Source organism: Panthera tigris, chromosome D1 (genome assembly GCF_018350195.1).
Source record: "Panthera tigris isolate Pti1 chromosome D1, P.tigris_Pti1_mat1.1, whole genome shotgun sequence".
NCBI lineage: Eukaryota > Metazoa > Chordata > Mammalia > Carnivora > Felidae > Panthera > Panthera tigris.
The window spans coordinates 83938358-83955909 of NC_056669.1; the positions used below are offsets into that span (position 1 = coordinate 83938358).

General features: G+C 36.9%; 1 protein-coding gene across 1 annotated transcript; it reads left to right on the top strand.

The window, feature by feature from the left end:
- Positions 1-259: 259 nt before the first annotated feature.
- On the top strand, positions 260-15844 carry LOC102971204 (ADP ribosylation factor like GTPase 14 effector protein). The gene is made up of 4 exons (XM_007082011.3): positions 260-341; positions 10013-10512; positions 12132-12259; positions 13321-15844. The coding sequence occupies exons 2-4, from the start codon at positions 10090-10092 to the stop codon at positions 13547-13549; spliced, it is 780 nt and encodes a 259-aa protein (XP_007082073.1). The 5' UTR covers positions 260-341; positions 10013-10089; the 3' UTR covers positions 13550-15844.
- The last annotated feature ends 1708 nt before the right edge of the window (positions 15845-17552 follow it).

A 17552-nucleotide genomic window follows, 5' to 3' on the forward strand; every position in this document is an offset into this window, starting at 1 on the left:
CGAACCTGTATCTCCCAAGAAATAGCCCCCAGGGAGCTCCCAATTCCCTAACCTCACAAAACAAACGCAAAACCGAGAGGACTTCTGAAGCAACCATTGCCTCACCTTGCATATTCCGCCAATTAACACCGCCCAGCCCATTCCGCGCAGGAGGCGGGCCAGGCTCGGATCCGCTCTAGGCTTCTATCGGGCGTCGCTTTATGGTAGCGCTGAGCCTCTCTAGCCCTTGCCAGCCGTCCTCTCAGTGGTAGGACGGGGAAGAGAGGAAGAGCTGGCCGCCAAGTCGGCTCTACGTGAAAGCGGGTGCAGCCCAACCTCGGCCGGGGAGAGCTCGAGCTAAGGTGGAAGGGGCCCGGGGGAGGCTCTGGGAAGGGCGGGAGTGAGGAGACGGGTCCTTGGGTGGGAGGGGGGCCCGGGCCGGTTCACGGAAGTCCCTAAGGAGAGGTGGGAGAGGAGGCCCCGACACATGAAAGGGATTTCAGCTTCCGGCTTGGGCCTCCTGCAGCCGGCTATGCTGCTGTGGCTCCGACTCCCCCAGTTCTTCTGCGGCCCCTTGTGTCAGGGCCCAGCATAGTTTCCGGCGCTTCTGTCTCCTCCGCGGGTTGTCGCCCCTTTTCGGGAGACCTGGAGCCCTCAAAGCTATGATTTAGGCTTATACTATGTACATGAGGGATATTATGGCCCTGAGTCTCGTCCACATCCTGTATCGCTGCCTGTTCGTTTTCATTTTTTAATGAGCATCCTCCCAGCCCTAGCTGATTGAGGCTGGAGGCCGATCAGTATTCATTTTTCCATCCCAGTAGCATGAACATAGGAAGTGTTCATTGGATGTATTTGGTAGCTTGACACATGATATGGCTGTCACCTAGGGGCGTTATGCATGTGACCATCATGCTGTTGGAGTGGGAATAATTGCAGCATCCTGGGGACCTAGTCACCCTGATTTGGAGAGATCCATCCTTCTTGATGTGACATGTGACAGTTTCTGAACATGGAACATGTATTCAAAAGACGTTAAGTGATTACTTAGTGCCAGTATTATGCTAAAGAAGCTACAACTGTAAACAGGAACTGGTTCATTCCTTGTCCTCACAGAGCTTAATATATTATTGAAAAACTAACAACATAAAAAAAAAAAAAAAAAAAAAAAAAAAAAAAACCTGTGATGAGTGCTATGAAAAGGGAAGTCCCTGATGTTCCTCTTTTGCCCTTGGGTGATGCAGAAAATAAAACCATAATGCTCCTGCCTTCCAACAGCTGAGAATAGAGAAAAAGTTTTCTTGCACCATGAGATTGCTCTGCAGACACAGAGGAAGAAGGACCTATAATAATAGTACTTGGGTAAGGCACACCAGATAGGTTTAGACACTGGTACTGCCCTGAAGGATAAGTTAGCATTGCCTGGCACAGAAAGGGCCATTGGCTTTCCAAGCAAGAGTCATAAAGTGTAAAAGAACTTTGCAGGCAGTGTCGTTTGGCCTGGAGTATGTGGCATTTGAACAAGTAATGCCATGCTAGAGAGTCCAGACTCTTATCTTCTAGGAAGAGATGAAAGTATTTTCAACAGAATGATTCAGAGTTCAGTTTCACAATCACCTACTCAACAACTGGAGTGTTAAGTATTTTTTGACAATTTGGGCCACATCCAGAATCAGGTAGAACCAAGAGCTTTATTTACTCTTCTTGGTCTAGAAGCAGTCTCTCCATTGCTGAAATCCCACTTCAGTTTTCTTTGGCCTTTAAGGGCTAGAAGACTAGAGACAAATTGCGAATGGGGTTTAGAAGCCTGAAGGTTTGCTAAATTGTTCCAAAAATGATCTGAAACTATACTAGACAAAGCAATAAGAAAATCTGAGGGGAATATGTTAGATAAACCTAGAATAAATCATTAGGACCTAATTAAGAGAGATTCTTCATATAAAAGTAAAATTAATTTTTGTGGGGTTTTTTTGGTTTTATTCATTCAGCAAGAACTTGAATGTTATAACAGGCTCTGTGCTAGGCTTGGTAACTGGAGCTCTAAGCCTCAGTTTCTTCACCTGTAAATGGGGATGATAGTATTTATCTCACTGTTGTAAAGATTAACAAGATGATGTTTGTGCTTGGTGCTATACCTCACACTTAGTAACTACAGGCACCAAATATTTTAAGTGATACTTTGACTATATTTTGGTTTTAACTTCTCTTTATCTTTTTTTTTTATTGGGGCTGAGTCTTAAGACTCAGGAAAGCTTGCTGGAGTCATTTCCTTGTATGAGCTCACTCAGCTGTGTTTAACCTGCCTATTGTAGAGTTTTGTAATGGATAGCAAGTGATAATGCTTAAAAGCTTATTCCATAGAATCTAAATATATATATATATGTATAAATTTTAAATAAATCTTTTTTAAAAATCAACTCATAGATAAACAGAATAGATTGGTGGTTGCCAGAGGTAGGGGGTCAGCAAAATGGGAGAAGGGGGTCAAAAGGTACAAACTTCCAGGTATAAAATAAATAAATAAGTAATGGGGATGTGATGTACGGCATGGTGACTATAGTTAACAACACTGTATTGCATATTGGAAAGTTGCTTAGGAAGTAAATCTTAAAAGTTCTTACAAGAAAAAAAGTGTAACTGTGTGGTGATAGATGTTAACTAGACTTACTGTGGTGATCTTTCACAATATGTGCAAAATATCAGATCTTTACCTTGTACACCTGAAACCAATAATGTTATGTAAATTATACCTCAATTTAAGAAAAAAAAACTTGTTTCTTGAGCTTGCAGTGTTCAAATCATATGATAATACAAGGAGAAAATAATTTTGTTTACTACCTAAGGTAGTAGAAGGGGTCTAATCTGTTCTACACTTATTTCATTGTTTCTTGACTCTTCTAGTATTGCTGTAAGAATATTAAATGTTAATTTTAGAATCACAAAACATACTATATTTAGGCACTCAATAAGTGTTGGCAACCCTAAAGCAACAGAAAGTCCAAAATGCAAAAAGTTTTTGGGGATTTTTCAAATAAAAAAAAATCCAGAGTTAGTAAGGAGAGACTTTATTTGAAAGGTATGACAATAGGGGAAAAGGAACTATTGCAGTAGAGAGAATTCTTCGACCAAAAGATCTACCAGCATCTCCAGGGAGGAGTAAACTGATGCTACAACAGATCTCATTGATCCAAAGTTCAGGGACCTGGGGGAAGAAGAGAAACTTAAAATATGACTAACAAACATTTTTGTTCTGAATGGTCAGTTTTAACATGCAGTTAAGATTCACAAATTTGTAAATGAGGCAAAGATTGGGAGTTTGGACGACCTTTGTCCTAGTCTCAGGTAGACAAGAGGGTATCCTCAGAGTCTTATAGAAGCCATAAAGAGAGTAGTGGGAGGATTTCCTTAACCATGACTCTTGAAGAACCAGAAACACAGGCCTCAGGTAAAATTCAACTTCTCAAAAGGCTATTTGAAATGGAAAATGAGTGTACAAATAAAATTCATCCAAACCTCTCTACAGGAAGGCCTTAGGAGACCCATTGATCCTTCAGGAATTAACTGTTAGTATTTGTAAATCCTACATCACAAAGTACATTTTAAAAGTATTTGAAGACCTGTATCTCATTTGTATCAGAGTGAAATCTTACCAAAAGGTAGGGGGAAAGAACTGAATTAATCAGGCCTAAATGAACACATTTAAGGTTTTTTGTTTGTTTTTGGTTTTCCTCTTATCCGATTAAAAACAGGACTTTATGGGGCACCTAGGTGGCTCAGTCAGTTAAGCATCGGACTCTTGATTTCGGCTCAGGTCATGATCTCACCGTTCATGGGTTTGAGCCCCGCACTGGGCTCTGCACTAATGGTGAGGAGCCTACTTGGAATTCTGTCTCTCCCTCTCTCTTCCCCTCCCCCAGTTGTGTTCTCTCTCTCCCTCTCCCTCTCTCTCTCTCTCTCTCTCTCTCTCTCTCTCTCTCACACTCAAAATAAAGTTTAAAAAAATTAAAGTGAAAAATAAAAGCAAGACTTTTTTTTTTCCTTTCAAGAGGCATAGTAGATTTACTGTTTAAAATGATTGACTGGAGGTAATTAATCTCTCACTACGTTTAAAAGAATTTTCCACCAAAAAAGGGGGTGGAAGTAAAATCATGACTGTTACACAGATATAAAATTATAAACACATGATTTTTGTTTACCTTGTTAATGAGGGAACTATGTTGTAACCAATTCAAATGACAAAAGAACAGACATATTTATTCATCGGGACTATTGAAATGAGCAAATGGAGGCAAACGGTCTTCCACAGTGGGCCAAGCAGTCCATTGAGCCACCATTAGACAGAATTTACAAGACTATAGACAAGAATTGGATTTGCATTGCTATCCATTATCTACAGTTGTCAGTTGAAAAATAGCTGAAAGGCAGTGGAAGACACAGAATGTGAAAACCCTGATCTCTGTGCTTTCAATAATGCACATATTTCTCATATATATATATTGGTTTTATCAAATTTATGACTCCACTCCCCTCATAGTCTTCCCTAAATGTTAGACTTCCTGAAAGATAAGTTCATGTTTGGGTGTGTATCTTCCTTTTTTTTTTTTTAATATGCTTTATAAATATGGAAGATGCTTGGTTAATATTCTCTTAATTGAATTACCTGAAGCAGTGGATCTGGATCTCAAAGTAGTATGCTTACATGTCACCTGGGGGTCTTTTGTTGTTTTGTTTGTTTGTTTGTTTTAGTATAGATTCTGATTCAGTAGGTCTAGGGTCCTTACTGAGATTCCTCTTTTCTAATACGTTCCCAGCTGATGCCAGTACGGTTCGTAGACAGTAAATAGTAGTGCATTCCTGACTATGTTAATTAAGGAAGGTGTTCGATTAATCGTTACTGGAGAACATTACATCATGCTGTAGGTAAAGGGAGCAACATGGAGCTACTGGACTGTCACTGGAAGAAAAGAATAAATATGATTTGTGGGCCACATTGCCAGAACATAGACCAAAACAAGCAAAAGAAACAGTTGCTGGGAAATAGATGCAAAGAGCTGTACAGCAGAACTTTAGCTTAGGGAGGAAAGACAGAAATAAAGACATCAGATACTACAACAGGGGAGGAGCAGCTAGAGGCTGTAATTTTTAGAAGACAGGCAATAACCACTTAAGGTCACGGCCGAAATTCTGTGCTCCTTGAGTTAGCCTGACTTTTCTTTAGCAATACATGAAAAAACTGCCTAATTGTAGATCAGGAAGGTAACTTATGTAAGACTTCAAGCAGTAAAACTTTACTGACACAGGTGTATACACTTTTACCTTGACAGTTTTAATTTTTTTTTTAATGTTTATTTTTTTGAGAGAGAGAGAGACAGCATGAGCAGGGGAGGGGCAGAGAGAGAGGGAGACACAGAATCCAAAGCAGCCTCCAGACTCTGAGCTGTCAGCACAGAGCCCAACGTGGGGCTCAAACTCATGAACCATGAGATCATGACCTGAGCCAAAGTTGGACACCTAACCAACTGAGTCACCCAGGTGCCCCTACCATGACAGTTTTAAATGAGTGTACAGTTGTGCCATTGAGTTTTAATCAGTGTGTAAAATTTATTTTTTTACCGTGACTTGCAGTTTATCTTCTATCTGATAGGACGTTTTAATTTTAAACTGAGCATGTCCTATAATTTGTTCATGGGAAGTTCAGCTTTCTTTTAGCAACAAGTGAGAAGTGGTGCATAATGTGAAGCTGGTACCAAAGAAACATTTCTACTTTCAGGAATATACAAAAAATGAGGTTGCCAAATTTAACAAATAAAAATACAGCATGCCCAGTTAAATTTGAATTTCAGACAAACAACAAATTACTTTTTAGCAATATTTGGGATATACTTAAAATATATGTACATTATCTAGAATTCATGTTTAATTGGCCAGTCTAATAGTAAATCTACCCTAACAGTGACACCAGAGGGATAGCTGCTTAGAAAATGGTATTGCACAGCAGTGTAATTCCTGCAAGTGTTCTTCCAAAAATTATAGTACTCAAAAGTGTGCCAAAAGCTCAAAATAGTTGGAAGCACCTGTTTACCAGTAGAGGATGTTTTCAAGGACTGAGAGGGTCATGGCTACATTGAATTAAAAACACATTTAAGTCTATGCTTTCCAACTAAGAGTTCAGGTTCATAGTAGTTTAAGATTAATAAAAGAATTTATGGTATTGTGGAATTACCAAGCAAATACTTAGAAAAAGGTGGGGCTGCCTGGGTCACTCGGTGGGTTAAGCATCCTACTTTGTTTGGCTCAGGTCATGGTCTCATGGTTGGTGAGTTTGAGCCCCATGTCAGGCTCTGCGCTGGCAGCATGGAGCCTGCTTCAGATTTATTTCCTCCCTCCCTCCCTCCCTCCCTCCCTCTCTCTCCCTCTCCCTCTCCCTCTCCCTCTCCATCTCTCTCTCTCTCTCTCTCTCTCTCTCTCTCTCTCTCTCTCCTCCTGCCCTGCTTGTGCATGCCCTCTCTCTCTCTCAAAATGAATAATAAACATTAAAAAGTGGTTTAATATGAGTTAATCATATTTCCAAGTTTCCGAGAGAGATCATTTAGAAATAAGTACGCTGGCACAACTGGCAGTCTTGCTAATAAACTCTAGTGAACCATGTCGTAATTTAGACAAGATAAAAGGAAAGTAAAGGAACAGATGCCCCAGTAGCCAAGGAAAAGAATTCCCTAGTGGGTAAAAATGTATTACTTCTGTAGACAGAATTTCCAAAATGAATTTTCTAAGTCACAGGATGCTTTTCCTGTTAAATACGGTTAGGGTGATGCAAGTGTTTGAATGCTAAGAAATAATTTTATGTTTGAAAAATCACAGATTAGTGGCTACAGATTGGGTATAGTACCTACAAATATAAAGAATCGAGCATTAATAAAACATTAAACAATAGCAGTTTCCATAATGTACGGGTCAAGTTTTTTTCTTTGTGTTGACTGTTAAGAAAGTTCAGAGCCAGATTTGTGTCCCATATCTCTTAAAGTACAGTACAGCATAGTTTGTAGTTTTATAATCATATCTCTGGCTTCCTCTTTTCCACTCCTTAATTTATTTTAATCCACATTTCTGTTAAAAGAAATCTGCTTGTATAATACAAGCCATTTTGTCTGATATAATAGGTACCATTACTTGGAAGTTAAATTTTAAAAGTTGGTTAAAATAGAATAAAAAATATATAAACATGCTCCACCTTAACTAGCTTTTAAAAACATCATAAATTAAAATGTTCAGTGACATTTTGAACTTTAAATTGTATTCTATTTTTTAACTTTTTAAATTTAGTATTTTAACTGAAAACAGATGCATGGTCACCATTTTTTGTTAACATGAGACCAGAGTCATCTGTGCATATGGTGTTTTCTTTGCATATGGTTTCTTTGTATATGGTTTTTCTCTACAGAAAACATGGCAAAGTAAGCTTTCTAACGATTTTTTTTTTTTGAGCAAAATTTATAAAAGCACTGGCAAAACTGCAGGATCCTAGATTTTTCAGCACTCTGCCACCATCCAGATTTCAGTGATTCACATATATATTTTTTAATGTTTTTACTTTTTTTAATATTATTTATTTTTGAGAGAGAAAAAGAGTGCACAAGCTGGAGAGGGGCAGAGAGAGAGAGAGAGGGAGAGAGAGGATCCGAAGCAGTCTCCACCGTCAGCACAGACCCCAGTGCAGGACTCCAACTCACCAACTTTGAGATCATGACCCAGGCTGAAGTCAGATGCCCCATTGACTAAGCCACCCAGGCACCCCTCACATATATTTTTCCTAGTGACTTGTATTTGTTGAATTTTTTCTTAAGAATTCAACTAAGGTTTTGTATTTGCTTTGAAAAATATTTATGAAATTTTCAAATAGTACAGAAAATGAAGCATGTGTGTACATGCCACCAAGTTTTATATTCCATAAATATCTTTAAAAAGGTTCCTTCCTCCTTAGAAGTATGTATACCACAAATTTGTATTTCTCTTTTTTTTTTTTTTTTTTCATTCTTTATACTTAGAGAAAGCCCGCACATTTGGACGTGTGCCCAGGGGAAGGGCAGAGAGAGAGGAGGAGGGAGAATCCCAAGCAGGCTCTGCCCTATCAGCACAGAGCCCAATGTGGGGCTCCATCTCATGAACTTTGGATCAAGACCTTAGCTGAAATCAAGAGTCGCAGGTTGTTTAACCCACTGAGCCACCTAAGTGCCCCAAATTTGGCATTTCTTAATCTGATACATATATTTTATCATGATTCATATTTTTATTCATAAACCATGTACACTCTTGTGTGTGTTTAAAATTTTAAATAAATGGTATGTGTCCTTTTACAACTTTTTCACCTAAGATTGTCCTTGAGATTTATCTATGTTGATTCATAGAATTCCTGTAGGTTAGTCATCTTACCTGACCTGTAGGAGTCCCTGTTGAGTAACTCACGGTGTCTCATTCTTAAAATTAGGTTCTTTCCAACTTTTTACTCTCAAAGACAATAAATGCTCAAAGTCCTTGTATATGTAATGTACAAAGTCCTTGTGCTCATGTGGGACATAGATTTTTCTGGCATTGACATCTAGAGCTGAAAGTGCAAGGTCCTGGGATGTGGACTTCTTTAATTTTGCCAGAAATTGCCAAAAATGCTCTAAAGCCATTGCAATTTACATTTCTACCAGTGTATAAGGAGCATGTAAGAGTTGGCCACAATTTAACCAGCACCAGGTTATCAGATTTTAAAATTTTGCCATGCAAATGTTTGAGAAATGGTATTTAATTTGCTTCTTTTTTTTTTTTTTTTTTTTTTGACAGCAGTGAAGGGTGTACATCTTTGCATGCATTTCTTGGCTATTTTGTTCTCTTCCTCTGTGAATTGCCTATCTGTATTTTTTTAGTTTTCTAATGGGTTCCTTGTCATTTTCTAATTGATTTATAGAAGTCAGGATATGTTGTTGTTTTTTGTATATTTGGGATAATAATCCTAACCTTGAAAGCATACCTTTCAAGTGTGGCTGTTTTTCCTCCTTTAGAGTTATAAGGAAATGTTTAATTTTGATGTATAATCAGATATATCCATCTTTTCCTTTGGTATGTGCTTTCTTGTTTGAGAAATTCTTCTCCCAATGTCACAAAGTCTTCTATGCTTGCTTGCTTTAAATGTTTACTTATTTATTTTTGAGAGAGACAGGGAACATGAGGGGGGGAGGGGAGGGGAAAGACAGAGGGAGAGGGAGAGTCCCAAGATTGTGAAAGCATTACCTGAGCCAAAACCAAGAGCTGGACACTTAACCCACTGAGCCATCCGGGCACCCTGTCTATGTTTTCTTTTAAACATTTGTATAGTTTTTCTTTTCTTGTTTGATTATTTAACCCATCAGGAATTGATTTTTGATTGTGAGAAAGAGATCTTAGTCTATTTCCATGTGGTTATCTGGTTATCCCTAATCTTTTAATATTTTCCCCATTAAGGTGTAATACCCTATAACACTGATTATATAAAATCATGTGTCATATGTCACACCAAATCCTTATCTTTTCATGGATCTATTTGTCTATACTATACTGCTACCACAGATTTAATTATAATAGCTTTATAGCAAATAAATATGTTACTTTCTTTTCCTTCAAGACTATCTTGACTGTCTTGGATTTTTACTCTTCCAAATAAACCAAATGCTAAATTCCAAGGTGGAATGAGTGGAATACCTACTGGGATTTTTATTGGAATAGTATTGAATTTATAGATAAATTCCTGGAGAATTTATATACTTTGGTCAGAGTTCCCATGATTAATTTCTACATTCATTTAGGATAACTTTTTTGTCTGTTTCATAATTTTCTCCATAAAAGTCCTGCATATCTGATGTTTATTGTAGGCTTTTGGTAAATGCCATTCTATTCCTCACTTATGAAGAGTTTCTTTCTTTTAAATAGGTGTTAATTTCAGCAAATGCTTTTTCAGTTTCCCAGATAAAAAGTTTGCAGCACAAATCTGACTCTTCATTTTTTTCTCTAGGGCAATCAGCACATGACCTACTTGAGAGAGATCTGTAGACAAAATCTAACAAGGGAAATTTGCTAGAATCAAGAGTGATGGATCCATGTTCAGTTGGAGTCCAACTCCGTACCACGAATGAGTGCCATAAAACCTACTATACTCGTCACACGGGTTTCAAGACTTTGCAAGAACTGTCATCAAATGATATGCTTTTACTTCAACTTAGAACTGGAATGACACTTTCTGGGAACAATACCATTTGCTTCCATCATGCGAAAATTTACATTGACAGATTTGAGGATTTGCAGAAGTCATGTTGTGACCCATTTAACATACACAAAAAACTAGCCAAAAAAAATTTGCATGTAATTGACTTAGATGATGCCACTTTTCTGAGTGCAAAATTTGGAAGACAGCTTGTACCTGGGTGGAAGCTTTGTCCAAAATGTACACAGATAATCAATGGAAGCGTGGATGTTGATTCTGAAGATCGGCAGAGAAGAAAACCTGATTCAGATGTATGTATGGCAGCCATTTTTGTCTCCTGTGTTACTTCTACAATGTGGGGTTTTGTTGAACTATAAAGAAATCATTTATATTATTATGATACTAATTGTAAATTAAAGTTGGGGAGGTGAAAGTAAATGATTTTCTAAATATTCCCATGTACCTAGACTGGATGATAAACCGGGCTTGAGAAAGAAATAACATACTATGCCCAAGACTCAAGCTGTAACTCATAGGGCTAAGATGTCAGGAGTGGCTTTTAGAACATTCTGGTAAAGCCAGGATCTAGTTATTATCTTAGCTTCTTTTCTAATACCAAAGTAACTCAATGGGACATGCCAGCCAGTGAGGATCTGTATAGCACAATGAATTCCCCTTGAAAATTACTGCTTTAAAACGAACACCAGAAAAATCACTTCCAATAATTGTTTCTTCAACCTTTCTTTCTTCTTTGGTGTTAATACTATTCTTTGGATATCTTTTGCTTTTAGCTCTGAATTCTTACTTGATATGATCAAGCTAATTTTAGTGCTCCCTATGGTCAAAAAGCATACATTTTTACATTGTAAATACTAAATATTTATAACTCTCCCTTATTCACATACCTACATTCAGATTATTTAACTACATCAGAAAAAAAAACCCCGAGATTTCATAAAGCTATCTTTGGGTGTAGAACAAAGATAAGTATATCAAAGGAGCACTTCTCAAAATTTCTATTTATAACCAATTTATAATTCTTGCTGCTGGGATGTTTTTCTCAATTTCCCCCTTTTCATTATATTAATAAACCAAATTAAAAGATAATTAAAATTTTAAATTATATGTAGTACTTCCCTTTTGTTCTCCCCTCAAAGGCATATCTCCAGGACCCAGTGTTACCTTGCAGTTCATACTAGGTACTTGCACCTGTCACTATAGATGTCTTCTCCATTCCATTTATTTGTTGCTCTGTGTAATATATCACATAAACTGCTTTTTCCCCAGATAACAAACTTAAATCCTTAACCATGAAAATTTTGTTTTACCAATGCTTTTTAAAAAGATGATAATACTGTTTCAGGACTTGAAACCATTATTATCTCTCTGCTTTTAACTATGTATACAATAATAGAATCTTTTCTTAAGGACTCAAGATCATATTAGGAGCCTCAGTTTTTGTTTTTCTTTTTTGTTACGTTTTTAAAGTAATCTCTACACCCAGTGTGGGCTTGAACCCACAACCCGAAATCAATAGTTGCTCGCTCCACCAACCAAGCCAGCCAGGTGCCCAGGAAACTCAATTTTATCCCATTGGGTCGTACAGCAGGGGGTTTTTTTGCCTTTTCTCCCATATTGACAGAAGCCATAGCAGTTTTCAGCAGGCCTATCACCCCTTCTAATAGGCCAGAGACTAAAATTAGGTAATGGAAATATTACAAATAAGTTAACCAAAGTTAAACTTTGAATATTGTCTAAGGCTGTGTAAATTTCATTGCACTTGGGTTCTAAAACCTTTTTCTTCTTTTTTTGTGAATTCCAGACTGTCCTTCAGGTTAAGGAATAATCAGGATTAACATTAAGTTAAATATTAATGTATTCATGGTCTGTTGTCAAGATTTGAGTTGATAATTTGTTTACCTTTATTCAGGGAAGAACTGCTAAAGCTTTGAGGTCATTGCAATTTGCAAACCCAGGAAAACAAACTGAATTTGCTCCAGAAACTGGTAAAAGAGAAAAAAGAAGGCTCACAAAAAATGCAACCGCTGGTTCTGACAGGTAGGCTGTGTGTTCCCTGAAGACCTTTGTTAGCTTGCTACGGCTCTCTGTTATTGTTTCACATCTTTCTCTGGAGTTTTTAATTTTTTGGGTAGATATTTTAAACTGGATAATCTGCAATTAGTAGGAATCTCCAAGGGCTGCATATAAAATGAAGGCGTCCCTTTCAGCTCTAAAAATTTATTTCTAAGGAAGTGTCAATGAAGTGAACAGGTTAACATTTTTGGCATGAGAACTAAAATTCAAACATATTTAAAACAGTTTTTTGAAAAGTATTGGTATTATGTAATTGGTATATCACCCTTCTATGGGTGGCAGCTAAAAAGTAAATCTTATGAAAATTCAAGGTTGCTTTTTATTTTTTACATGTCTAAAATAGAAACAGTTATGGTATAGTCAACAGAACGAATGACAAAAGTAAATTGTTTAGAATATGACTTTTTAAACTGAACATTTCTAACACAGGTTGACAAAGAAATGTTAGTGTAATCATTCAGAATTATTTTCTACATATGCCATTTATTCCATCTGTTAAGATTTTCCAATGAGTCATTTAAGTGTTTTTAGGCCAGATTTGCTCGAGTCCGTTAAAGAACAAGAAACAGATTAATTGCAGTATAAAAACCAATAGGGTAATAGAGATTGGTAACCAACAAAATGTACCATTATTAAGCAGCCATTCTTTGTTGTTGTTGTTGTTGTTGTTGTTGTTGTTGTTAAGGGAAGGGGAAAATATTTTTCACAGAAATATATTTTTTTGGAAATAGTTCTGGTCCATTCCTTTACTGAGTTGACTTTTAAATGGACTTCTAGAGGCATTTTCAGGCTCTTTGGATTTGTCTCAACGCTTTAGAACGAGGTCTCTTCTCACACACAGTTCATTACTAGTAATTATAGAGTAGGCTTGAGTCTGGTAAGTTATGTACCAGTTTTGCAGGACCTCATCCCTAATTCAAAATATTTTACTTGCTTCCATTTTTTTTTTTTTTTTTACCTTTTTTTCATTTATTCAAAAATAATGTCTTTGTGAAGTGTCATTCATCTTGTGTTTTCTTTTACAGACAAGTGATACCAGCAAAGAGTAAGGTCTATGATAGCCAGGGCCTGCTGATTTTCAGTGGAATGGACCTCTGTGACTGCCTCGATGAAGACTGTTTAGGTTGTTTCTATGCTTGTCCTGCCTGTGGTTCCACCAAATGCGGAGCTGAATGCCGCTGTGACCGCAAGTGGCTATATGAGCAAATCGAAATCGAAGGAGGGGAAATCATTCATAACAAACATGCTGGATAATTTGTGGTATCAAATTATGGGAAAAGATCCCATCTCTATTTCTAAAACTCTGTCACTCTCAGATGCATTCTAAAGTTGACTGCCAAATGATGACAATTTGAAAACCACCTCAGCATGCACTCATTATGCATTAGTTTTGCAGTTAGGGTGCTTTAAGATTTATTATTTGATGTCAGTTTATATGGGCTTTTACTCAGCAGTCAGCTTTAAGCCTGCCCAGGCCAATGTCAACAAGTAGGTAAAGGCAGTCCTCCATTAGCACAGTTCACATTTCAGTTCCATGGTATATACCATGGGTAGTCACGTGAAGTACAAACTTCCCTGCTGGCTCTTTGTCCCTAAGTCATTATGTAACAGATGTGCCTCCTCATCAGTGACCAGTCCATCCGTGACCTTTACTCAGACCCCTCTAGTGGCTGGTTACCGCATATCTGTCATTCAGTCCACTCCTAGACAGCAAAGCATGTGGTTGTGCTGTCTCCTTGTCACCCATGTGACATTTTCCAAAAGTGGATCATCAAAATAACTGGCCACCAAAGATAAAAGAGCAGTGAAGAAATGAAAAATGATCATGCTAGATGTGAGATATGCACTGAACGTAGATGGAGTTGTAGAAGAAATCACTTATGGGAAGGTTGATGCTGCTGTTTCTTTAGAGCCTCAGTATGCAGCTAGAGGAAGCTCGCGGGGGGTTGCTGGGGGGAGCAATGTAAATAGGGAAATAGGCTGTGATGAAAAGCTTGAATATATCCCAGAGGAAGTGATAGTAAAAAACTTCACATTAAAGGAAATTACAGTGATTTTACAACATTGAAAGCACAAATGAGAAAATGGTAGAAGCAGATCCAAACTTAAGTATCTGCAATGGTATAGCCTACTTTGTATCTTAAGTTAGCAAAAAAGCAGGCACTGTTCAAACCGCTCTTGATTAGTTTTTTGCAACGGAATAATGCTTTAATTCTCAGTGTTTCCAATGTTTTTCAATAACAGTGTACTAAAATACCTTTTTTTTTACAGTGTTTTCATTTTCCTTTACATTTCTAACAAGAGTTTTTAATATTTTGATGGGTTTTTGGAGGTAGGTTGCTACGAATGGTCATTTTTATGGTCCAGCACTACTGTGCAAGCCAAGGACTGTAGCTGAGAACAGTGCCTACTTCAGGAAAAATTAATTTCAATAAAACTAGGTGGTTGAGTGTTAAAACTATTTTGGAAATAATCTACATATCTAAGTGCTAAAATTCTTCTCACTACTTACCCTTAAAAAAAAGTTTTAGCATTGTAAACCTTTCATTGTTTAGCCATACATTCTTGGTGAAAATTTGTTCCTGGTGGCAAAGATCTTATTATGTATAAAGCATGGATATTCATACAATACAGAAACAGGGATACATGGTGTCTATGTTATTAAAGTTTTATAAGGTGGTGATTAGGATCAAAAGGGCTAAAAAAAAGGCTTTAAGGCAGTAGTAATGAAAAGGAAAAAAAGTGGACAAACAGTGGTAGAGACAATATAAATTAAATTGGAAATTGCTTGAATCTTGATGTACTGGTTCTGTATGGAATTCGTATGGGTGCTCTTTGGAGAATGAGAGTGGGTGATAACTTCTCTGCTCCTTTTTCAAGCAGCTCCCTGTCTGTCTAAAATATTTTATCAGCTAGGGCATTGCCACTAAACTAGGTTTTTGCTTTGTTTTCCCTAAGTTGTAGTACTTTAGTTTAACCAGATAAGCTTTTAGTAGTTTCAGATACATTTTAAGTCATTTAAGTGAAATTTATGCAGCCAATTTGATTGGATTGACCAGTGGAGGTTTATTTTTATTTCTGTATACTTTGGTATCTGTTTAACAGGTTTTACTTTGATGGAATGCCATTTTGAACCATGGTATTGTCATTAAGTTATAATTGTCCACTGACCTAGTTATCAGAAGTATAATCGGTATCAAGTCTTTAATTCAGATTTCAACAGAGCACTGGCAAAAAGAATATTTTGGCTTTATATACTTAAATTAGATGCTAGTTTTTTGGGTGTTTTTCTGAATTAAGGAAATATTTTGTTATAGAGGATACAGAGACTTCTAATTTTATCTGAACTTCTGGGTTCATTAGACCTTAGTTGCATTGCTACCAATGTTTTGGTTTTTTGTTTGTTGGTTTTTTTTGTTGTGTTTTGGTTTGGGTTTTTTTTGGTTCTAAGTAAGTATGATTTACTATATTGCTTAAGCTTTTCAGGGGCGCCTGGGTGGCTCAGTCGGTTAAGCATCAGACTTCAGCTCAGGTCATTTGTGGGTTCCAGCCCCACCTGGAGCCTGCTTCAGATTCTGTCTCCTTTTCCCTCTGCTCCTCCCCTACTTGTGCTCTGTCTGTCTCTCAAAAAATAAACAAACATTAATAAATAAATAAATCTTAGATTTTTTTTTTTGTTTAAAACAGGAATATATTTTCAACAGAATAAATGACTTTAAAATTCAAACTGTTTATATTTCAACAGTCCTTAGACTATTTCTGTGTTATTTTTCAAAGATGGTAATATTTAACTTGTTTCAGGGATAAGTTTCTATAATAATTTTGCTTATATTTGTTCATTATGCCTATGTAGAAGACCAGACTTTTAGTGAGCATGCAAAATGTTTACAGAGAGAGGTATATCTAATTTAGTCTACTACAATAAAAGCTGTGTTTTGGGAAAATTACGTCATGAGTTCACTTACTGTTTTTTACTGTAGAATTACAAAAATACAGAATACAATGAAATAATCTGAATTCTTTTTATATTTTCCATAAGTATGGTTCACGGTGGCTAAAATTATTTTAGAATACTATTAGTCTAAAAGGCAGAAATAAAAGTGATAAGAACACTTCTGCTGTATATGGGTCCTGCTTAAGAAGTTGATGTAAGGCCATAAACATTGGTCTTACACAGTGTTGGTCACAAATGTTAAAAAGTGCATTTATATATTTGAAATAAATGGCATCCCATGTAATCTTTTTTCTATTTATTTTATAAGCATAAGAAAATAGTTACCTTTGAAATATTATTCATGAGATTCTTCTATTTTTTTAATATTATAGCTATGTCTGTATAACAAGCTGTTCTACCATCTGACAGAATTCTCCAGAGAAATGCATTTGTGTCCTCTCAAGTACTCCCACGTTCAGAACCCCTGAATCTGTATCAGAGAACCTAGGTAATATGAGTGTTCAGTAAACCAAAACATGTTTTCTTTTTTTTTTTTTTTTTTAAATGGGGATGGCTGTCTGAAGCATGGTTTAGTTTGCCGTACAGTGTTATAGGTGGGTTTTGTTGGACAAAATCTGAGCAGTCAGTTCTTTGAAAGAGCTGTTGCTGCCCTGAAAAGGCAGATTCCGCTGCGGCCTCTCAGCCCCACCCCTCCTGGGTCACGTAACACTGTATGAAACCAAGGGGTCTTAAATGGACTGCACTTTGGTAATTAGAGATTTTCTGTCGACATTAGGAATACCCTTGTACAAAGTCATATGGCACTGCCTTAGTTTTTGCTGACATCTGCTGGTATCTTGATGTAAATAAACTCTGCTGCTACTAAATGCTTAATCTCTTCACTTTTAAATTAAACTGTGAACACTGGTAGTTACACTAAAGTGGAATATTTTAAAGAACCCTGGGAGTAGAATGGTTTCTCTTTGTAGCATTCTTAGGTCTCACCCAATAATAGTCAACCAGATTTCTTTTTTCAGGAATATGAGTCAGGATATGAAAATATGCATAGGCACTTCTGGGTTTCATTTATTTATCTATTTAAGGTTTATTTAAGTAATCTCTACACCCAGTATGGGGCTCAAACTCACTACCCTGAGATCAAGAGTTACAATGCTCTTCCGACTGAGCCAGCCAGGCACCCCTCACTTATTTTTATAAAGTGGAGAGATTTGGGAAAATAATGGTTTTTATTTACTGAAAACCATCAAATGCTTCACTGAACACTTAGTTTGAAAAGCATGATAAACTCCTGTAGAATATATA